At 37.9% G+C, this 25,794-nt stretch overlaps 1 protein-coding gene across 8 annotated transcripts in view; it reads left to right on the top strand.

The window, feature by feature from the left end:
* Window positions 1-25,794, top strand: part of LOC128693175 (gamma-tubulin complex component 6) — a 464,079-nt gene that overhangs the window by 338,394 nt on the left and 99,891 nt on the right. For all 8 annotated transcript variants that reach the window (XM_070089457.1, XM_070089462.1, XM_070089461.1 and 5 more), the window contains 2 exons: window positions 2,168-2,360; window positions 15,680-17,240. In XM_070089457.1, coding sequence (XP_069945558.1) covers window positions 2,168-2,360; window positions 15,680-17,240 — 1,754 coding nt within the window. The remainder of the gene's footprint in view (window positions 1-2,167; window positions 2,361-15,679; window positions 17,241-25,794) is intronic.

Here is a 25,794-nt window from a genome sequence, read left to right as displayed (position 1 = left end):
TACCAACAAACTTACTCTCAGTATTGACAAAACCTACTTCATGCTTTTCGGAAACAGAGCTTCAGATGTACAGCTAAACAGTATTGATAAATGGTTCACTTATCTCAAGACAGGCAGAGGGCAAATTTCTAGGTCTCCACCTTGACTGCAGTCTCAAATTTCAGACACACATACAGCAAATTTCCAAGAAAGTCTCCAAAACAGTAGGCATCCTTTCAAAGATACAGTACTATGTACCCCAATCAGCTCTTCTAGCTTTGTACCACTCTCTCATTTACCCTTACCTCACCTATGGTATTTGTGCTCAGGGCTCAACCACAGTAAATCACCTTAAGCCTTTAATAACCCAGCAAAAAGCTGCAGTGCGATTGATTACTAACTCCTGCATTAGACAACACACTCCACCACTTTTCAAAAGCCTTAACCTACTAAATATACAAAACATCCACACTTATTATTGTGCTTACTACATACACAGAACACTATACTCTAATGTAAACCCTCCTCTCAAACTCCTCCTTGATAACTAGTATAACAGAACACATAACCATAATACGTACGAGACACAGATCACTCTTCGATATTTCTCGTGTTCATCTCTCCCTATGCAAAAATGCTATGCACGTAAAAGGCCCGAAGATCTGGAATTCATTGCCAGAACAGACTAAAGGACCCCTGTCTGCAAATCAGTTTAAGGCCCAAATAAGAAATCACCTCATCACCCAAAATTAACCAGACAAACCATACCTAACCACTACCACTTTTTCAAAAGCTACTAATATTGTGCTGATGAATGCTCAACCACTTACTACTTTGAAATTAGGATGTCTGTTCATGATGATGTTGGTTTGCCTATATGGCGACCCGGCGTCCAATGTCTGTTCTTTTCACTGTTTTTAGTAGTAGTAGATTGTAATACAGTACATCATAATGTAAATTGTTCCATTGTAATACCAAATTTCATTGTTTTAAATAGTACTAAACTGTAATACATCACACTGTAAATTGTTTAAATTGTTACATTGTAATACTGTAATCTTTATTAACTAATTCAATAGTGTAAAAAGTCTCTACTAGACTTATCAGAACCATGTAGCATCACCTGATATAATATTAAATTCTCCTGTACTCGCTCCAACTCATCTAATGACCATATGAACTATGTATTATTGCCTTAATATTCTTAAGTTGATCTTTAAGTTTGCCTGAAATGCTCAGCATACAGAGGGGCTTTTGGCATATATACCCAACTGTTATATTCCTCTGTACAACCATGTAATTTGTCAAAATAAACAATCTAATCTATTCTAATCTCCTCCCTCCTACCCTTCCTGGGATGACTCTTACCCTCTTTCCATCCCAGATTTTGATACCTGTGTTAGAATAAATGTGTACTGCTTGAGTAATAAATTTTCACATGGATAATTTTCATAGCCTTCCTCTACTGCCCCCATAGAGTTAACTATCTCAGGTGTATATTTCAAAAATTCCCTTTTAACTTAATGGTTTTTATGATTTGATGTGCTGTTGGACTGTGATCAAGGTAACATTTATGAAGGGATTCAGAGAAACATGTTAGCTGGACTTGAGTTCTGGAGGTGGGGAGTACTATGCCTGAACCCTGAAGGAGGGGTGGGAATATTGCGGTTTGGAGGGGCATCTGAGATGTAATGTTGGCTCGTCTCTGGCAAGACAATGATGGAGTGAATGATTATGAAAATGTTACTTCTTTTTTTGGGTCACCCCACTTTGGCAGGACATGGTTGGTGTGTTAAAAAAATTAAATCAAATATTTACCATCCTGGGTCTTTGATCTTTCCTCTAGGAGCAAAAGTCTAAGATTCTTTATTGCTAACCCTGTAACATTCTGAAATATTGAAACCAATCCAGATTGTTGTATGATGCATATCTTCGTTCTCCTCATTTTGTTTATTTTTATTTGTAATTTCACTTTGGGCTTTCTAGTCTGTTTTACACTAAAGAACATCATGCATTATTAAACATCTCTTATTCTCTTGCATAGATTTACTGTACTTTCCTTTCTACTTGAAAATATATCATTTATGGATCATGCCACAATACTACATTCAAATTACTATGCAGTACTAGAGTTGTATCATTTTCTTAAATGAACATATATTAAGCCTTTACTCTATTGTATACTTAGGGAAAATGGAAGATGCTCGTCAGAAAGAAGTAGAAGAGAAAAATTCTCGGTTCCAAGAATTAAAAGAAGAAATGTTGAAAGCCAGAGAGAGAAAACAGGAGGAAAAGCAGAGGGAGGCTGAAGAAGATATAAAGATTGCTCATGAGTTGCTAGAGAAGGAAGCCAAGAAGCAGGAGGAGGAGGAAAAGTTGCGGTACGGTATATTTACTACTACTACTACTACTACTACTACTACTACTACTACTACTACTACTACTACTACTACTACTACTAATACTACTACTAATACTACTAATACTACTAATACTAATACTACTAATACTAATACTACTACTACTACTAATACTACTACTAATACTACTAATACTACTAATACTACTAATACTAATACTACTAATACTAATACTACTAATACTAATACTACTAATACTAATACTACTACTACTACTAATACTACTACTAATACTACTACTAATACTACTAATACTAATACTACTAATACTAATACTAATACTACTAATACTAATACTACTAATACTAATACTACTAATACTAATACTACTAATACTAATACTAATACTACTAATACTAATACTAATACTACTAATACTAATACTACTAATACTACTAATACTAATACTACTAATACTAATACTACTAATACTACTAATTTTTTTATTTTTTTTTTATTATCACACCGGCCGATTCCCACCAAGGCAGGGTGGCCCGAAAAAGAAAAACTTTCACCATCATTCACTCCATCACTGTCTTGCCAGAAGGGTGCTTTACACTACAGTTTTTAAACTGCAACATTAACACCCCTCCTTCAGAGTGCAGGCACTGTACTTCCCATCTCCAGGACTCAAGTCCGGCCTGCCGGTTTCCCTGAATCCCTTCATAAATGTTACTTTGCTCACACTCCAACAGCACGTCAAGTATTAAAAACCATTTGTCTCCATTCACTCCTATCAAACACGCTCACGCATGCCTGCTGGAAGTCCAAGCCCCTCGCACACAAAACCTCCTTTACCCCCTCCCTCCAACCCTTCCTAGGCCGACCCCTACCCCGCCTTCCTTCCACTACAGACTGATACACTCTTGAAGTCATTCTGTTTCGCTCCATTCTCTCTACATGTCCGAACCACCTCAACAACCCTTCCTCAGCCCTCTGGACAACAGTTTTGGTAATCCCGCACCTCCTCCTAACTTCCAAACTACGAATTCTCTGCATTATATTCACACCACACATTGCCCTCAGACATGACATCTCCACTGCCTCCAGCCTTCTCCTCGCTGCAACATTCATCACCCACGCTTCACACCCATATAAGAGCGTTGGTAAAACTATACTCTCATACATTCCCCTCTTTGCCTCCAAGGACAAAGTTCTTTGTCTCCACAGACTCCTAAGTGCACCACTCACTCTTTTTCCCTCATCAATTCTATGATTCACCTCATCTTTCATAGACCCATCCGCTGACACGTCCACTCCCAAATATCTGAATACGTTCACCTCCTCCATACTCTCTCCCTCCAATCTGATATTCAATCTTTCATCACCTAATCTTTTTGTTATCCTCATAACCTTACTCTTTCCTGTATTCACCTTTAATTTTCTTCTTTTGCACACCCTACCAAATTCATCCACCAATCTCTGCAACTTCTCTTCAGAATCTCCCAAGAGCACAGTGTCATCAGCAAAGAGCAGCTGTGACAACTCCCACTTTGTGTGTGATTCTTTATCTTTTAACTCCACGCCTCTTGCCAAGACCCTCGCATTTACTTCTCTTACAACCCCATCTATAAATATATTAAACAACCACGGTGACATCACACATCCTTGTCTAAGGCCTACTTTTACTGGGAAAAAATTTCCCTCTTTCCTACATACTCTAATTTGAGCCTCACTATCCTCGTAAAAACTCTTCACTGCTTTCAGTAACCTACCTCCTACACCATACACTTGCAACATCTGCCACATTGCCCCCCTATCCACCCTGTCATACGCCTTTTCCAAATCCATAAATGCCACAAAGACCTCTTTAGCCTTATCTAAATACTGTTCACTTATATGTTTCACTGTAAACACCTGGTCCACACACCCCCTACCTTTCCTAAAGCCTCCTTGTTCATCTGCTATCCTATTCTCCGTCTTACTCTTAATTCTTTCAATTATAACTCTACCATACACTTTACCAGGTACACTCAACAGACTTATCCCCCTATAATTTTTGCACTCTCTTTTATCCCCTTTGCCTTTATACAAAGGAACTATGCATGCTCTCTGCCAATCCCTAGGTACCTTACCCTCTTCCATACATTTATTAAATAATTGCACCAACCACTCCAAAACTATATCCCCACCTGCTTTTAACATTTCTATCTTTATTCCATCAATCCCGGCTGCCTTACCCCCTTTCATTTTACCTACTGCCTTACGAACTTCCCCCACACTCACAACTGGCTCTTCCTCACTCCTACAAGATGTTATTCCTCCTTGCCCTATACACGAAATCACAGCTTCCCTATCTTCATCAACATTTAACAATTCCTCAAAATATTCCTTCCATCTTCCCAATACCTCTAACTCTCCATTTAATAACTCTCCTCTCCTATTTTTAACTGACAAATCCATTTGTTCTCTAGGCTTTCTTAACTTGTTAATCTCACTCCAAAACTTTTTCTTATTTTCAACAAAATTTGTTGATAACATCTCACCCACTCTCTCATTTGCTCTCTTTTTACATTGCTTCACCACTCTCTTAACTTCTCTCTTTTTCTCCATATACTCTTCCCTCCTTGCATCACTTCTACTTTGTAAAAACTTCTCATATGCTAACTTTTTCTCCCTTACTACTCTCTTTACATCATCATTCCACCAATCGCTCCTCTTCCCTCCTGCACCCACTTTCCTGTAACCACAAACTTCTGCTGAACACTCTAACACTACATTTTTAAACCTACCCCATACCTCTTCGACCCCATTGCCTATGCTCTCATTCGCCCATCTATCCTCCAATAGCTGTTTATATCTTACCCTAACTGCCTCCTCTTTTAGTTTATAAACCTTCACCTCTCTCTTCCCTGATGCTTCTATTCTCCTTGTATCCCATCTACCTTTTACTCTCAGTGTAGCTACAACTAGAAAGTGATCTGATATATCTGTGGCCCCTCTATAAACATGTACATCCTGAAGTCTACTCAACAGTCTTTTATCTACCAATACATAATCCAACAAACTACTGTCATTTCGCCCTACATCATATCGTGTATACTTATTTATCCTCTTTTTCTTAAAATATGTATTACCTATAACTAAACCCCTTTCTATACAAAGTTCAATCAAAGGGCTCCCATTATCATTTACACCTGGCACCCCAAACTTACCTACCACACCCTCTCTAAAAGTTTCTCCTACTTTAGCATTCAAGTCCCCTACCACAATTACTCTCTCACTTGGTTCAAAGGCTCCTATACATTCACTTAACATCTCCCAAAATCTCTCTCTCTCCTCTGCATTCCTCTCTTCTCCAGGTGCATACACGCTTATTATGACCCACTTCTCGCATCCAACCTTTACTTTAATCCACATAATTCTAATACTACTACTAATACTAATACTAATAATACTACTAATAATACTAATACTAATACTAATAATACTACTAATAATACTACTAATACTAATACTACACCTGGTAAAGTGTATGGTAGAATTATTATTGAAAGAATTAAGAGTAAGACAGAGCAGTTTTGGCAGTTTGGAGGGATATGTTGTGTATCTTTATATGTTTATGCTTCTAGACTGTTGTATTCTGAGCACCTCTGCAAAAACAGTGATAATGTGCGAGTGTGGTGAAAGTGTTGAATGATGATGAAAGTATTTTCTTTTTGGGGATTTTCTTTCTTTTTTGGGTCACCCTGCCTCGGTGGGAGACGGCCGACTTGTTGAAAAAAAAAAAAAAAAAAAAACAGAGCTTAGGATAGCAGATGAACAAGGAGGCTTTAGGAAAGGTAAAGGGTGTGTAGACCAAGTGTTTATAGTGAAACATATAGGTGAACAGTATTTAGATAAGGGTGAAGAGGTTTTTGTGGCATTTATGGATTTGTAAAAGGCATATGACAGGGTGGATAGGGGGGCAGTGTGGCAGATGTTGCAGGTGTATGGTATAGGAGGTAGGTTACTGAAAGCAGTGAAGAGTTTTTACGAGGATAGTGAGGCTCAGGTTAGAGTATGCAGGAGAGAGGGAGATTATTTCCCGGTAAATGTAGGCCTTAGACAAGGATGTGTGATGTCACCATGGTTGTTCAATATACTGTTTATAGATGGGGTTGTAAGAGAAGTGAATGCGAGGGTCTTGGAAGGAGGTGTGGAGTTAAAAGATAAAGAATCAAACACTAAGTGGGAGTTGTCACAGTCGCTCTTTGCTGATGACACTGTGGTTTTGGGAGATTCTGAAGAGAAGTTGCAGAGGTTGGTGGATGAATTTGGTAGGGTATGTAAAAGAAGAAAATTAAAAGTGAATATAGGAAAGAGTAAGGTGATGAGGATAAAAAGATTAGGTGATGAAAGATTGGATATCAGATTTGAGGGAGAGAGTGAATGTATTCAGATATTTAGGAGTGGACGTGTCAACAGATGGGTCTATGAAGGATGAGGTGAATCATAGAATTGATGAGGGGAAAAGGGTGAGTGGTGCACTTAGGAGTCTGTGGAGACCAAGAACTTTGTCCTTGGAAGCAAATTGGGAAATGTATGAGAGTATAGTTATACCAACACTCTTACAGGGGTGTGAAGCATGGGTGATAAATGTTGCAATGAGGAGAAGGCTGGAGGCAGTGGAGATGTCATGTCTTAGGGCAATGTGTGGTGTGAATATAATGCAGGGAATTCGTAGTTTTTAGGAGTAGCTGCGGGATTACCAAAACTATTATCCAGAGGGCTGAGGAGGGGTTGTTGAGGTGGTTCGGATATGTAGAGAGAATGGAACAAAACTGAATAACTTCGAGAGTGTATAAATCTGTAATGAAGGGAAGGCGGGGTAGGGGTCAGCCTAGGAAAGGTTGGAGGGAGAGGGGTAAAGGAGGTTTTGTGTGTGAGGGGCTTGAACTTCCAGCAAGCATCCGTAAGCGTATTTGATAGAAGTGAATGGAGGCAAATGGTTTTTAATACTTGATGTGCTATTGGAGTGTGAGCAAAGTAACATTTATGATGGGATTCAGGGAAACCGGCAGGCCAGACTTGAGTTCTGGAGATGGGAAGTACAGTGTCTGCACTCTGAAGGTGCGGTGCTAATGTTGCAGTTTTATAACTGTAATGTAAAGCACCCCTCTGGCAAGACAGTGATGGAGTGAATGATGATGAAAGTTTTTGTTTTTTGGGCCACCCTGCCTTGGTGGGTATCAGCCTATGTGCTAATAATAAAAATAAATTAAAAAATAATAATTGTCATAAATAATAATAGAAATAATATGATAGCCATTTTGAAATTGTTAGAATGGACCCTTAACCCTTTGACTGTTTTCGACGTATAAATACGTCTTACGAGCCAATGTTTCTGACGTATATATACTCAATAATTCTAGCGGCTTCAAATCAAGCGGGAGAAAGCTGGTAGGCCCACATGTGAGAGAATGGGTCTGCGTGGTCAGTGTGCACCACATAAAAAAAATCCTGCAGCACACATTGCGTAATGAGAAAAAAAAACTCTGATCGTTTTTTTTGGAATAAAATGCCGACTTTGAGGTGTATTTTCTTATAGTATTTATCGTTGTATTCGCGTTTTCATGGTCTTAGGTGATAAAATGGAAAACATATTACAGAAATAGAGATGATTTTCATTACTTTTACGATGAAAACGACCTTGAAACTGAGCTCAAAGTAGCGGAAATGTTCGATTTTTACCAATGTTCAAGAGTAAATAAATCACACCACACGTCCAATACACGTCAACTGGGGAGTCTAATATTCTTTCACTAGTGCACTGATATTATTTATACCATTTTTACAATAATGCAGTCGTCTGCATAACAGTAAATTTTGTATTTTTTTTGTATGAATAAAAAATCAAAATAGAAAGCAATAATAATATAAGAGGGGCCTAGAGATGTGACTAATGAACAGAGCATATGTTATTTTAGTGCCACGAATGTCTACAGTGTTTATTCTGGACCCTATTTTGAAATTGGCATCTTTTTTAGTTTGCGTGAAATTGGCCAAATTGCCAATTTCTGACCACCATATTGGGTAGTCCAAATTAGTAAATGGGAGGTTTCTTGTACTCAGCTGATAGATAAAATGGAGTTCTAAAGAAATAGCTATGAGTTTGGTCAACTGGAACAATGGAATTGGCAGAAAATAGGGCTCAAAGTCGGCGAAATCGCCGATACGCATATGTCGCCGAGACCGCTAACTTCGCGGGAGCATAATTCCACGAGTTTTCGACCAAATTTCGAACTTTTGGTGTCATTACCATCGGGAAAAGATTCTCTATCATTTCATAAGAAAAAATAATTTTTTTTTTTTTTTTTTTTTTTTTTTTAAAAAATTGAGCGACATAGAATGACAGTTTCAGAGAGGGGCCTGAAACAGTCAAAGGGTTAAATTAACAGACTAATAGGAGAAGGGGGTGCCAGCAGTCCATAGTTTCTGAATTATAAAATTTATTTTTTATAATCATAACAAACGAACAGAATTCAAAATCAGCTGATTTGATCTGTTGATTCAGAAGACTACCAGACACCAAAAATATTTTAACCTTTGAAAGAGTACAGTGCTATGAAGGAATTTTAAATAAAATGAAGGAATTGAAACTACACTAGTACTGTCATATACAATAGAGGACAATATTCTAATTTTACAGTAACTTAAAGTAATTTTACTTCCTTTTGCAGTAGAAAGATGATGTGTAAAGTGCTTTGATTTTTAGTGGTGGATTTTATTCCAAGTCATAGAAGCTGTAAAGGTCCATTATTAAAGCTGTAGATGACTGAAAAGAAGTAGATATATAGCATCTATAATAAACTTAAGAGCATAGTTGTATGTTTTTCCTGGCTTCTACACAAATCAGATACTGTTTCTTAACACCATATTCCTCACATATTTGTGTCACTGAGACACCAGCCTCAACCTTCCTTATTACTGTAGTTCAAGTTTCTGCCTAACACTGAGATTCACATGTTTGCTCTTGATGCCACCACTTGTTTTAGAAGCCATTAACGTTAATTTCACTTAGTATGTTAACCCTTTCAGGGTTTCTGACGTACTAGTATGGCTTACACACCAGGGTTATTGACGTACTAGAACGCCTAAATTCTAGTGCCTTCAGATCTAGTGGAAGAAAGCTGGTAGGCTTACATATGAAAGAATGGGTCTATGTGGTCAGTGTGCACAATATAAAAAAAATCCTGTAGCACACAGTGCGTAACAAGAAAAAAAAAACGTTAACCGTGTTTTTGGATTAAAACAGCGACTTTGCACTGTATTTTCGTATTGTATTTATGGTTGTATTCTAGTTTTCCTGGTCTCATTTTATAGAATGAAAGACATATTACTGAAATTGAGATGATTTTGATTGGTTTCACAATGAAAAGTTCCTTGAAATTGAGCTCAAAGTAGCAGAAATATTCGATTTTTACCAAAGTTCAAAAGTAAACAAATCATGCCAAGCGTCCAATACACGTCAACTGGTGAGTCTAATACTCTTTCACAAGTGCGCTGATATTATTTATACCATATTTACACTAATGCAGTAGTCTTCATAACAGTAAATCTTCTATTTTTTTGTGAGAATAAAAATTCAAAGTGGAAAGCAAAAGAAATGTAAGAGGGGCCTGGGGATGTGACTAATGAACAGAGAACTTGTTATTTTAGTGCCAGGAATGTCTGTCTTATTTATTCTGGACCCTATTTGGAAATTGGCATCTTCTGAAATTTGTGTGAAATTTGGCAAAGTTGCCAGTTTCTAACCACTTTATTGGATAGTTGAAATTGGTAAATGGGTGGTTTATTGTACTCATTTGATAGAGAAAATGGAGTTCTAGCGAAATAAATATGATTTTTGTTGACTAGTACACAGGAATTGACCGAAAATGGGGCTCAAAGTGAGCGAAATTGCTGATGCGTAAACATCGTCGAGACTGCTAACTTTGCGAGAGCATAATTCCATAAGTTTTCCATCAAATTTCATACTTTTGGTGTCATTATGATCGGGAAAAGATTCTCTATTATTTCATAAGAAAAAATAATTTTTTTTTTTTTCCAAAAAAATTTTGACCCAGAGAACGAGTTTTGGAGAGGGCCCCTCTACCCTGAAAGGGTTAATAAAGTCACACAAAACACTAAATCCAGGGAAAATTTGGAGATTGAATGACTGAGTGTATGCAAGAGTGAGCACAGACTGATGAGGGCAGTATATGGCTCTGGGAACAATGAAAAACAGATAGGTCCTGGACAAGGAGACATTGGTCCATACTGGACAAACATCAGAATTGTCAGACTTGGTGCATTGATTCGGAAGACTACTGGACACTATTGCTATGGACAAAACTTGGAATCTACAAATTTTTTTTATTTTGTCTGATTTCAGTGTTTGCCTAGCCAATTTTTTACCTGTAGTTTCTAAAATTCATTAAATGGTGGATTTGTTTATTTGATGTTTAACTGTACAGTGGTACCCAGAGTTTCAGCCATAATTCATTCCAGAAGGCTGTTCGAGTGCCGTTACCAAATGAATTTGTTCCCATAAGGAATAATAAATGTATGGAAGAGGGTAAGGTACCTAGGGATTGGCAGAGAGCATGCATAGTTCCTTTGTATAAAGGCAAAGGGGATAAAAGAGAGTGCAAAAATTATAGGGGGATAAGTCTGTTGAGTGTACCTGGTAAAGTGTATGGTAGAGTTATAATTGAAAGAATTAAGAGTAAGACGGAGAATAGGATAGCAGATGAACAAGGAGGCTTTAGGAAAGGTAGGGGGTGTGTGGACCAGGTGTTTACAGTGAAACATATAAGTGAACAGTATTTAGATAAGGCTAAAGAGGTCTTTGTGGCATTTATGGATTTGGAAAAGGCGTATGACAGGGTGGATAGGGGGGCAATGTGGCAGATGTTGCAAGTGTATGGTGTAGGAGGTAGGTTACTGAAAGCAGTGAAGAGTTTTTATGAGGATAGTGAGGCTCAAGTTAGAGTATGTAGGAAAGAGGGAAATTTTTTCCCAGTAAAAGTAGGCCTTAGACAAGGATGTGTGATGTCACCGTGGTTGTTTAATATATTTATAGATGGGGTTGTAAGAGAAGTAAATGCGAGGGTCTTGGCAAGAGGCGTGGAGTTAAAAGATAAAGAATCACACACAAAGTGGGAGTTGTCACAGCTGCTCTTTGCTGATGACACTGTGCTCTTGGGAGATTCTGAAGAGAAGTTGCAGAGATTGGTGGATGAATTTGGTAGGGTGTGCAAAAGAAGAAAATTAAAGGTGAATACAGGAAAGAGTAAGGTTATGAGGATAACAAAAAGATTAGGTGATGAAAGATTGAATATCAGATTGGAGGGAGAGAGTATGGAGGAGGTGAACGTATTCAGATATTTGGGAGTGGACGTGTCAGCGGATGGGTCTATGAAAGATGAGGTGAATCATAGAATTGATGAGGGAAAAAGAGTGAGTGGTGCACTTAGGAGTCTGTGGAGACAAAGAACTTTGTCCTTGGAGGCAAAGAGGGGAATGTATGAGAGTATAGTTTTACCAACGCTCTTATATGGGTGTGAAGCGTGGGTGATGAATGTTGCAGCGAGGAGAAGGCTGGAGGCAGTGGAGATGTCATGTCTGAGGGCAATGTGTGGTGTGAATATAATGCAGAGAATTCGTAGTTTGGAAGTTAGGAGGAGGTGCGGGATTACCAAAACTGTTGTCCAGAGGGCTGAGGAAGGGTTGTTGAGGTGGTTCGGACATGTAGAGAGAATGGAGCGAAACAGAATGACTTCAAGAGTGTATCAGTCTGTAGTGGAAGGAAGGCGGGGTAGGGGTCGGCCTAGGAAAGGTTGGAGGGAGGGGGTAAAGGAGGTGTTGTGTGCGAGGGGCTTGGACTTCCAGCAGGCATGCATGAGCGTGTTTGATAGGAGTGAATGGAGACAAATGGTTTTTAATACTTGACGTGCTGTTGGAGTGTGAGCAAAGTAACATTTATGAAGGGATTCAGGGAAACCGGCAGGCCGGACTTGAGTCCTGGAGATGGGAAGTACAGTGCCTGCACTCTGAAGGAGGGGTGTTAATGTTGCAGTTTAAAAACTGTAGTGTAAAGCACCCTTCTGGCAAGACAGTGATGGAGTGAATGATGGTGAAAGTTTTTCTTTTTCGGGCCACCCTGCCTTGGTGGGAATCGGCCAGTGTGATAATAAAAAAAAAAAAAAAAAAAAGGAATAATGTAAATTAGATTAGTCCGTTTCAGACCCCCAAAAATACACTTACAAAAGCACTTACAATAACACACTTACATAATTGTTCGATATGGGAGCTGTTCGGAACTCTGGGTACCACTGTATTTACATAACCTGTAATATTGTGTATTAGTAGCACCAGTAATTTTACCAGTTATATAATTACACTCTAGCTTATATTGATAATTTCCTCTGGATGCAGTGTCTGTTGTGAGGGCTACTCTTTCATAAATCTTTATATATTTGGTAAATTTTGTCTTTAGGAAATTTGAAGTTGTGTGTTGAAATATTTCAAGTAGTATCTTTCATGTGTGGTATATTAGAAAAAAAGATAGGCTGAGAGGCTCCAAAATGGAACATTGTGACAACCCACCTTGAATATTATTCTACTTAGAATATATATATATATAATTTTTTTTTTTTTTTTTTTTTTATCAGATTTTATTTTCCTGTCCACAAGCCATTGTTTTAGCAGTTCTTATCTTATGCCCTTGGTTAGTTAGGTAAACATTGTAGTGAAAGTATTTGTTTAGGCATGTGATATTGTATGGATCTAATCATATTCTTTCCTACTCATCCTTTTCTGCATTTAGCATTTTCCCTTCTCTATGTTTTCCATAATTTAATTCTATCTTTCCATGTTTATCAGTTTGTAAAATGATGATGTGAATTATAGTCAGAGTTGAAAAAATAATCATTATTGATTCACTGTAGTTTAGGTACAAACATTTTCAATCATTTTTATTGATGGGTATTTATATACAGGTAGTAGGTTGGCAGACAGCAACCACCCAGGGAGGTACTACCATCCTGGCAAGTGAGTGTAAAACGAAAGCCTGTAATTGTTTTACATAATGGTAGGATTGCTGGTGTCTTTTGTCTGTCTCATAAATATGCAAGAGTGCAGGTACGTCTTGCTACTTCTACTTACACTTAGGTCACACTACACATACATGTACAGGCATATATATACACACCCCTCTGGGTTTTCTTCTATTTTCTTTCTAGTTCTTGTTCTTGTTTATTTCCTCTTATCTCCATGGGGAAATGGAACAGAATTCTTCCTCCGTAAGCCATGCGTGTTGTAAGAGGTGACTAAAATGCCGGGAGCAAGGGGCTAGTAACCCCTTCTCCTGTATAAATTACTGAATTTAAAAAGAGAGACTTTCGTTTTTCTTTTTAGGCCACCCTGCCTTGGTGGGATATGGCCGGTTTGTTGAAAAAAAAAATTATATACAGCATAGTACAGTATATCACTATGCTGCTCATATTACAGCAATTATGCAAAATTAATATTATAATGGTAGTGATAGTTACATACAGTATTTCCATACATACAGAACCTACTATATCAGTATTCTGCATATGATATCTTACTAGCTAGTCATTTGATTTGTGCCATCTTCCTGTGCCAGTATTTTGTTATGCTTTTATTTAACCCTTTCAGGGTCTGTGTCATAGATCTATGGCTTTACGTTGTGTCCAAACTGTAGATCTATGCCATGAGCTCAGCTCACTCTGATAAGCTGTGAGCGGTGAATTTGGGCCTAGATATGAGAGAATACGTCTTTTTTGGTATGTGTGCACCACATAAAACAAATCCTGCAGCACATAGTGCATAATGAGAGAACAAAATTAGATCGTAATTTTCGATTAAAACAGCAACTTTGCAGTGTTTTTTCGTATGTTTTTTATAGTTGTATTTGCAGTTTCTTGGTCTCATTTGATAGAATGGAAGGTATATTACAGAAATAGAGATGATTTTGATTGGTTTTAGTATTGAAAATGGCTTGAAACTGAGCTCAAAGTAGCGGAAATGTTAAATTTTTACCGATGTTCAGGAGTAAACAAATGACCTCACACGTCTAATACACGCCAGCTGGTGGGTCTAATATATATTCACAAATGTGCTGATATTATTTATACATTTATTATAATATTGCATGACAGTAAATCTTATATTTTTTGGTTTGAATAAAAATTCATTATGCGAATTAAAAATCACAATTTGTAAAGCCTGAAAACATAACTAATGAATGGAAGAAATGTTAGTTTAGTGCCAGGAATGCCTACATTGTTTATTCTGGACCCTATTATGAAATTGGAATATTTTGAACTTTGTACTAAATTAGCCAAATTACCAATTTCCTATCACTTTATTTTGTAGTTGAAACAGCTGAGTTGGCAATTTCTTGTGCTCATTCAATAGAATAAAAGTAATACTAATGAAATAACTAAGAATTTGATCAACTGGAATAAGGTAATTGGCCTAAAATGGGAGTCAAATTTGGCAAAATTGCCGATACGTAAATATCACTGACACATCAAAATTTGTGAGAGCATAATTTCGTCAGTTTTCCATTAAACTTTGTACTTTTTGTTTTATTACCTTCAGAAAAAGATTCTCTACCATTTCACAAGAAAAAATAAAATTATTTTTTGAAAATTCTTTGATACTGGTGCGCACTTCGAAATTTGGCCTCTGGACCCTGAAAGGGTTAAAGAAATTATTTCTTCAATTTTTTCCAGTACATAAAGTCCTCACTTAACATCATCAACAGGGTCTTGAAAACTGCCACTTCAAGCAAAACGCCATATAACGAAACCAATTTTACCATAGGCTAATTGATATAAATGTCAGGGGTGCACAGTGCAACTTTTAGCATTCATTGCAACAGGTTAAATCAAGGAATAAATGTTTATAAAGCAAAAATTGTAAGGAGAACCTCCTACCACCACGAAGTTCAACAATGAATGCGTAAACTCCGCACAGACACTGGCCCTGGCCAGGAATCGGTTATTTTTTCATCATTATAATGAAATGACCTTGAACGAAACAACGTTAAGTAAGGACTTACTGTATATTGAATTTATTCTGTAAAACTTGCAAAAAGGCAAGTAAAGAAATAGTTGCAACTTCCAATGCCTTAGCAAAGGATAAATGGCATTTTGTTTTATTTTTTCAAAATTAATCTTTGATTCAAATTAACTTGTTCCCTATATAGTGCACCCTTCTTAAAAGAAATTAAAATTTCTTTGTAATCTTTTCATTACAATATTACATTACTATTTTTCCCCCAGGGCTAAAATGGAATCTTATTATCACAAAAGAATGTTTGCTGCTGAGCGTAGTGAGGCTCTTGCTCACTGGAAAGTACAGCGATGTTTGCTTAGTGAAGCTCGCAAGCAGTTTATTCTCCAAAGTGACTGGTCATCCTGTCAAAAACATATAGACAATGCCAAGTCACAGAGGGCAGCAGAGACTGGAATGGGAGAAACATGTATTACAATAGAGAGAATAGAAGACACATCACCATTTAATGAGCAATGTCTATTACCCATTGTCTCACATTTAGAGCAGAATGCCCATCCCAGACATCTACCTAAAAGCCTAATGAATATTGAAGCAGGAATAGATGCACATAGACAGTCAAACATAAATGAGAATCTTGTAAGAGAAAATATATGCCATATTGATTTTGTCAAGGAAAGTCCTAATCAAGATTTATCAGTTTCTGATATGACACCATCCTTGATGAGTACCTCATCTGACTTTATAGATACACCTCATGATGAAAATCTCCCAGATTTTGAGACTGACCAAAAGAGATTTGTAAACTGTGAAAAAAATTACCATGAGAATAAGTTTTCCTCTGTATATGGAAAAAGTTCTATTGATGCTGTGCTTTATGATAGGTCAGAGGATTTTAATATACAAAAACAAAAAGGGCCAACATTTATGCCAGTTTTAAGTACAGTTGGAGAATCTGCTTGTAACAGGGTTGAAGGTTTTGGAATAATGAGTGACAAGACAGAGGGTGAATATAGACTTCTGACAAAAGATGTTGAAGGTCAGTCCTCGACATCTAGGATATTTGGAGAGCAGAGTTTAAAAAGGCAGAAACTGGTAGCTGAAGGAAATGGTAAAGTGTTTACAGAAGACTTTGGCATAGGCAATAGTGATAGGGTGCCTTCTACAGACCAAGATGCTAATGCCAACTTTCCAGTAGCTAATGAAGAGGATGATGAAAATGGAAACTCAGAGAAAGACAGTCAGTTGTTTGCAGCTGATGACATTAATGCCAATTTAGCATCTGAAAGGTATACCACACTTCCACAAGTATCATCTTATATGGGACAAAGTTTTGAAGACCCTAATGCAAATATAGAAACTTTAGCAGATATTTCTGCAACTCAAAAAGGTGGAAGTGGAAAAAAAAGCATTGTTGATGACTTAAAGGCAAGTGGAGATGACAGCAATGGCAATATTATTCCTCATAGTATGAAAGATGCACATTCCCAATATAGAGATAGATGTACTCAGGCTGCTGCTATTAAGCAAAAGGTTCTCTGTGAAGAATTTCATGGTACTACAGAAAATAAAAATACTCTGAATATCCTAAGATCCAAGCCAGTGCCCTCCTCACTAGCTGTGGAGAACAAACAGGGAGTTTTGGTGACTGAATATGAAATAACAGAAATGGGAGGTAGTGGTGCAGATAAGAACACAGTGTCATACAGCAGACAAATATCAAGTGCTAGCACATCCAGCTACAAGTCTTGCTGCTTCTTTGAAAGACAAACCTCTGGTTCAACAGCCTTTACAACACCAGATGAAGAAAGACCAATTCTCATTGATCAGGTATGTTTTTATATTATTTCATTTTTTGCAAGCTTCAAGAACCTATATTTTTTTATGAAGCATCAGGAATAGTACTGACTCCACAATATGCTTGCTAGACCTCACCTTGAATATGTCTAGTTTTGGTCTTCAAATTACATGAAAACAAAGATTAAACCCAGAGACATGTGAAGCAGGGGGTTGGGGTGGCTGCCTCTTCCCCCTGGGGTTATTTATATATATAGATATATTTTTAACTCCATGGGGAAGTGGAACAGAATTCTTCCTCCATAAGCCATGCGTGTCGTAAGAGGCGACTAAAATGCCGGGAGCAAGGGGCTGGTAACCCCTTCTCCTGTATATATTACTAAATTTAAAAGGAGAAACTTTTGTTTTTCCTTTTGGGCCACTCCACCTCAGTGGGATACTGCTGGTACGTTGAAAGAAAGATATATTTTTAACGTGCTGGCTGTCTCCCACTGAGGAAGAGTAACCTGAAAAAGGAAACACCTTCACCATCATTCACACTCGCTGTCTTGCCAGAGGCACGCAGATACGACAGTTTAGATGTCCCTCTAAACAGCAAATATCCCAGAGGAAAGAGGCAGCCACCCCAAACCCCTGCCTTGTATGTCTCTGGGTTTAATCTTCATCTTTCATGTAATTTGAGGCAAATCTAGACATATTCAAGGTGAGGTCTAGCAAGCACGTGGTGGAGTCAGCATTGTTACTGATGATTCCTAAAAAAATGTAGATAGAAAACCTGGCATTGTTTCAACTTTGTTGCTCATTGCTAGACATTGCTGTGTTCAGCTGATGTGCTAATTACTACTCTTAGGGTTTTTCTTTCTTATCTCTGCTATTGGCTTACAAACATTTTATACTATATAAGTGTTTTCTGTTATTGGAGTCAAATTGTAGTACCTTTCTCTACACAGAAGTTACTTTTCTTTGTCTCCAACCACAGTATCAACTTATCCAAGCCCCTTGGAATGCTTCTGCAGTCAGTCACAGATGTTGTCATTGACCAACTATACAATACTCTATGTTTATATTATTTGAAGATTATTTAAATAAGCTATAAAGTATTGAGCCAATGACTGATACCTAAGGAACTTGTTATTTTTATCCACTTGGATACTTTACCATTCAGAACTACTTGCTGCTGCTTATTGGTGAGAGATAGAGGTAGTCATTGCTCCCAGCCCAAAGAATGTTTTATACAGTACAACTGTATTTTATTTAACTGTCTTTTATGTAATACTGTGCTTCATCAAAGGCTTTCTGGAAACCCAAATATGCAGAGAAGTCTCAGTTTAAGTACCCAGTAGTTCCTTGGAATTTGAGACAGTGCATTCCATTTCTTTATGTAGATTTTATTAAAAAATTTAATATGGTTATTCAGCTCTTTGAAGATGGAAAACTTCATTACATTAAGTCTTGACATAAGTCATTCATACCTACCATATATTGTGATATCACTATACTTTACATCCCTGTGTGAGATTGTCACCATATATGATCACTGTCTCTCCATGGAAAAGTGGAAAAGAAACCTTCCTCCTTAAGCTGAGCATATCATAAGAGGCAACTAAAATGCCAGTTGCAAGGGGCTAGTAACCTGTTCTCCTGTATATACTAAATAAATGTAAAAAGAGGAAAAACTTCATGAATAGTTTCTTCTTTTTTCGGGTCACCTTGCTTCAGTGGGAGACAGCCGGTGTGTTAAAAAAGAAAATGACCAGATTTCATGAGCTTAGTAATGGAGGTGATTTTTTTTTTTTTTTTTTTTTTTTTTTTAAAAAAAGTCGGTCGTCTCCCACCGAGGCAGGGTGACCCAAAAAAAAAAAAAAGGAAAATCCCCAAAAAGAAAATACTTTCATCATCATTCAACACTTTCACCACACTCACACATTATCACTGCTTTTGCAGAGGTGCTCAGAATATAACAGTTTAGAAGCATATACGTATAGAGATACACAACATATCCCTCCAAACTGCCAATATCCCAAACCCCTCCTTTAAAGTGCAGGCATTGTACTTCCCATTTCCAGGACTCAAGTCCGACTATATGAAAATAACCGGTTTCCCTGAATCCCTTCACTAAATATTACCCTGCTCACACTCCAACAGATCGTCAGGTCCCAAGTATCATTCGTCTCCATTCACTCCTATCTAACACGCTCATGCACGCTTGCTGGAAGTCCAAGCCCCTCACCCACAAAACCTCCTTTACCCCCTCTTTCCAACCCTTTCGAGGACGACCCCTACCCCTCTTTCCTTCCCCTATAGATTTATATGCTTTCCATGTCATTCTACTTTGATCCATTCTCTCTAAATGACCAAACCACCTCAACAACCCCTCTTCCGCCCTCTGACTAATGCTTTTATTAACTCCACACCTTCTCCTAATTTCCACACTCCGAATTTTCTTCATAATATTTACACCACACATTGCCCTTAGACAGGACATCTCCACTGCCTCCAACCGTCTCCTCGCTGCTGCATTTACCACCCAAGCTTCACATCCATATAAGAGTGTTGGTACTACTATACTTTCATACATTCCCTTCTTTGCCTCCATAGATAACGTTTTTTGACTCCACATATACCTCAATGCACCACTCACCTTTTTTCCCTCATCAATTCTATGATTAACCTCATCCTTCATAAATCCATCCGCCGACACGTCAACTCCCAAGTATCTGAAAACATTCACTTCTTCCATACTACTCCTCCCCAATTTGATATCCAATTTTTCTTTATCTAAATCATTTGATACCCTCATCACCTTACTCTTTTCTATGTTCACTTTCAACTTTCTACCTTTACACACATTCTCAAACTCATCCACTAACCTTTGCAATTTTTCTTTAGAATCTCCCATAAGCACAGTATCATCAGCAAAAAGTAACTGTGTCAATTCCCATTTTAAATTTGATTCCCCATAATTTAATCCCACCCCTCTCCCGAACACCCTAGCATTTACTTCTTTTACAACCCCATCTATAAATATATTAAACAACCATGGTGACATTACACATCCCTGTCTAAGACCTACTTTTACCGGGAAGTATTCTCCCTCTCTTCTACACACCCTAACCTGAGCCTCACTATCCTCATAAAAGCTCTTTACAGCATTTAGTAACTTACCACCTATTCCATATACTTGCAACATCTGCCACATTGCTCCTCTATCCACTCTATCATATGCCTTTTCTAAATCCATAAATGCAATAAAAACTTCCCTACCTTTATCTAAATACTGTTCACATATATGCTTCAATGTAAACACTTGATCTACACATCCCCTACCCACTCTGAAACCTCCTTGCTCGTCCGCAATTCTACATTCTGTCTTACCTCTAATTCTTTCAATTATAACCCTACCGTATACTTTTCCTGGTATACTCAGTAAACTTATTCCTCTATAATTTTTACAATCTCTTTTGTCCCCTTTCCCTTTATATAAAGGGACTATACATGCTCTCCGCCAATCCCTAGGTACCTTCCCCTCTTTCATACATTTATTAAACAAAAGTACCAACCACTCCAACACTATATCCCCCCCTGCTTTTAACATTTCTGTCATGATCCCATCAGTTCCAGCTGCTTTACCCCCTTTCATTCTACGTAATGCCTCACATACCTCCACCACACTTACATTCTGCTCTTCTTCACTCCTAAAAAAATGGTATACCTCCCTGGCCAGTGCATGAAATTACCGCCTCCCTTTCTTCCTTAACATTTAAAAGTTCCTCAAAATATTCTCGCCATCTACCTAATACCTCCCTCTCCCCATCTACTAACTCCCCTACTCTGTTTTTAACTGACAAATCCATACTTTCCCTAGGCTTTCTTAACTTGTTTAACTCCCTCCAAAATTTTTTCTTATTTTCATTAAAATTTCTTGACAGTGCCTCTCCCACTCTTTCATCTGCTCTCCTTTTGCACTCTCTCACCACTCTCTTCACCTTTCTTTTACTCTCCATATACTCTGCTCTTCTTATAACACTTCTGCTTTGTAAAAACCTCTCATAAGCTACCTTTTTCTCTTTTATCACACCCTTTACTTCATCATTCCACCAATCACTCCTCTTTCCTCCTGCCCCCACCCTCCTATAACCACAAACTTCTGCCCCACATTCTAATACTGCATTTTTAAAACTATTCCAACCCTCTTCAACCCCCCCACTACTCATCTTTGCACTAGCCCACCTTTCTGCCAATAGCGCTTATATCTCGCCCGAACTTCCTCCTCCCTTAGTTTATACACTTTCACCTCCCTCTTACTTGTTGTTGCCACCTTCCTCTTTTCCCATCTACCTCTTACTCTAACTGTAGCTACAACTAAATAATGATCCGATATATCAGTTGCCCCTCTATAAACATGTACATCCTGGAGCCTACCCATCAACCTTTTATCCACCAATACATAATCTAACAAACTACTTTCATTACGTGCTACATCATACCTTGTATATTTATTTATCCTCTTTTTCATAAAATATGTGTTACTTATTACCAAATTTCTTTCTACACATAGCTCAATTAAAGGCTCCCCATTTACATTTACCCCTGGCACCCCAAAATTACCTACTACTCCCTCCATAACATTTTTACCCACTTTAGCATTGAAATCCCCAACCACCATTACTCTCACACTTGATTCAAAACTCCCCACGCATTCACTCAACATTTCCCAGAATCTCTCTCTCTCCTCTACACTTCTCTCTTCTCCAGGTGCATACACGCTTACTATAACCCACTTTTCACATCCAATCTTTATTTTACTCCACATAATCCTTGAATTTATACATTTGTAGTCCCTCTTTTCCTGCCATAGCTTATCCTTCAACATTATTGCTACTCCTTCTTTAGCTCTAACTCTATTTGAAACCCCTGACCTAATCCCATTTATTCCTCTCCATTGAAACTCTCCCACCCCCTTCAGCTTTGTTTCACTTAAAGCCAGGACATCCAGTTTCTTCTCATTCATAACATCCACAATCATCTCTTTCTTATCATTTGCACAACATCCACGCACATTCAGACTTCCCACTTTGACAATTTTCTTCTTCTTATTCTTTTTAGTAATCTTTACAGGAAAAGGGGTTACTAGCCCATTGTTCCCGGCATTTTAGTTGACTTTTACAACACGCATGGCTTACGGAGGAAAGATTCTTATTCCACTTCCCCATGGAGGTGATTGTTTGCATGTAATATATCACCGATTAGAAGTTTCCACTCCTAACCCACAATATATATTACCTACTAGGTCTGATACATCATACCACTTACAAAATTATTATTAGGGATATCTCCCTGACCAACCAGTATTACCTTCTTAATTATTCAGCAGGGGTACGTAATTATCATACACATGGGACCAGCTCCCTAGTATTCTATTGAGGCATTGCTAGGGTATATAAGGGAGGGATGACACCTCTTTTTTTTTTTTTTTTTTTTTTTTTTTTTATAACACATTGGCTGTTTCCCACTGAGGCAGGGTGACCCAAAAAAGAAGAAAGCACTTTCATCATCACTCATTTCATCACTGTCTTACCAGAGGCATGCAGACACTACAGTTCAAAAACTGCAACATATCTCCACCCCTCCTTCAGAGTGCAGGCATTGTACTTTCCACCTCTAGGACTCAAGTCTGGCTAACCAGTTTCCCCCGAATCCCTTCATAAAAGTTATCCTGCTCACACTCCAACAGCATGTCAAGTTATAAAAACCACTTGCCTCCACTCACTCCCATGTGACAGGCTCATGCATGCTTGCTGAAAGTCTAAGTCCATTACACACAAAACCTTCTTTACCCCCCTTCCCCTTCCCTCCAACCTTTCCTAGGACGACTCTACCCTGCCTTCCTTCTGCTACAGATTTGTACGTCCTCCAAGTCATTCTATTTTGTTCCATCCGCTTTAGATGTCCAAACCACCTCAACAACCCCTCTTTAGCCCTCTGGATAATACCTTTAGTAACCCCACACCTCTAATCTAATCTCCAAGCTATGAATTCTCTGTGTAATACTCACATAACACATTGCCCTCAGACATGACATCTCCACTGCCTTCAGCCTTCTCCATACACCATGTCACATTAACACCAAGACACTGGAGCATTATAGATACAAGTGCTACAGCTGCCTTGCTGAAATATAAGCCTGTTTACAACCCAAACTTAAGAAGGCGGTGTGAAAAAGTCCCTGTACACCACAATATTTAGTATTTCATTACAGTAATTATTGTACGTATCTGTTGTATAGAATAGAACAATTAACTTGAGTTTTCAGCCCAAAGAATTATCTAGACCTAGGCTCTTGTAAAATCTTCCCTTTTTAAGTGAGTATTTTTAGAACTACAGTATATCGTTGAGGACTTTGTAGTAGCGATTTGTATATAAATAAAGTAATATAATAAATTTATTAGGCAGATTTTTTATAAAAAAAATCCATGTTAATTACTGGTTAATAAGATGGAGTCTTCCAGAGATTTTACAGTTATGTCGTGAATGATGGTTCCTATTAGCTTCCCCAACAGCTATGTTAAACTAACAAGACAATAGTTTTGAACATAAGAGTAGCTTTTGGTTGTTTCCAATTTTGGTACAGTATTTTGCCTTTTAATGATGTCTTAAAATCACTGTCAATGGAAACAAGTTTACTAGTTAATTTTTTCCCCTTCAGGATTGTTGTAATTTACTTGACCCAGTTCATTTGTTATTTTTGTAGGTCTTTCATCATAGGGGTTGATTTATTTGAGAAATTTCATGAATTGTTCTACTCTTAACCCTGAAACTGTCCAAACATAGATCTACGTTCACTCACGTAGCGCTCCGAATATAGCTCTACATTTTATTTTACATGCTTTCAAATGTAAAAGAAAAAACATAGATCTATGTTCAGAGCGTTATGCGAGTAAACATAGATCTACATTTGGACAGTTTAAGGGTTAAAGCTCAGCTTGAGGTCAGACTTCATTGTAGACTTCCTGATCAGCCAGGCTGTTAGTACCAATGACCCAAGTACTTACATAGTCATCACAACCTAGCTCATCTGGTACTTATTGCAGAATGTGGTCCATTTGCACCTTGGAAACCTCTGTTTTACTTCACAAATGCAGTATATCTATTGAGTGTATCAGCTTCAGATCAATAACTGTTGGATAACACATTTTTGATATACAGATATTTAATTTCCAGTATCTTAAAAACAATAAAAATATTTGAATTTCCAAATTGAAATCCAGTGGCTATCTCATATCTTCTTTGTGTTGTTGTCCAGGGACATAGTCAGGCAGATGGAGCTGGGAAGCATTTCATCAGAGAACTGTTCCTTGCCACAGCTGCAGACCCTTAGTCTGTCCATTTATTGCAAAGAAATGGCAAGACTTGTAGAATAATCTTCCACAATTTAATCCTGTGACTGAATCACAAGATTCAGAAAATATTATTTAAGTGGACTTGGAAAAAAATGTAATACAGTGGAACCTCAAATTTCAAACTTAATCCGCTCCAGGAGGTAGTTCTAAATTTGAAAGGTCTGAAATTCGAAGCAACATTTCCCATAAGAAATAATGGAAATACAATTAATCCGTTCCAGAAACCCAAAAATATTCACACAAAAAAATACATTTTATAGAGATTAATTACAGTTTTACATACACACAACAAATGCTATAGTCTTTAATTATGTATAGTAATATAAAATAACATTTTTACTTACCTTTATTGAAGATTGGTGATGGCATCTGGAAGATAGGGAGGAGAAGAGAGGGAGTTGGGGTTAATGTTTGGAAGGAGAATCCCCCTCCATGAGGACTTCCGGTATTAAAGCCCTCTCTGGGGTTGCTTCCCTTCTCTGTATTTTAATGCCACTAGGACCAGCTTGAGTCATTGGACCCCAGTCTCACAAAATAACTGTCTACAGTCCTCTGTTTCTGTCTCACAAAATAACTGTCCACAATCGTCTGTCTCACAAAATAACTCCACAGTTGTCTGTTTCTGTCTCACAAAATAACTCCACAGTCGTCTGTTTCTGTCTCAAAAAAAACTGTCCACAATCATTTGTTTGTCTCACAAAATAACTCCACAGTCATCTGTTTGTCTCACAAAATAACTGTCCACAGTTGTCTCTTTCTGTCTCACAAAATAACTGTCCACAGTCGTCTGTTTCTGTCTCGCAAAATAACTGTCCACAGTCCTCTGTACATCCTGGCAAGCTCAACAAGTCTTACTCTAATCTCATACTTCTGTATTATTTCCTTCACATCTATGGTGTTTCTCACTTTCTTTACCACAGGGGTACCGTTAGCAAGTTTCTTTGGGCCCATGACAGCTTATTTCACAGCCCCACAAGCACTAAACACAATTAAATAATCGTAAAATGTGTGAATGAGATCGCAGGTTAGTGTTCACACAAGCATAAACAAAGCTAGACTGCTCACGGCGCCTGCGCGGGGACGCGGACAGAGTGGGCCAGCGCACAGGTCCTGTACCCGGCGGTCCGAAAATAGGGGCGCGTTCGATAATAGCGACACAGTTTGTCCGAAAAAATGGTCTTATTTTC

This window comes from Cherax quadricarinatus, chromosome 28, assembly GCF_038502225.1.
Source record: "Cherax quadricarinatus isolate ZL_2023a chromosome 28, ASM3850222v1, whole genome shotgun sequence".
Classification (NCBI taxonomy): Eukaryota; Metazoa; Arthropoda; class Malacostraca; order Decapoda; family Parastacidae; genus Cherax; species Cherax quadricarinatus.
This window is presented reverse-complemented; position numbering and strand designations above follow the sequence as displayed.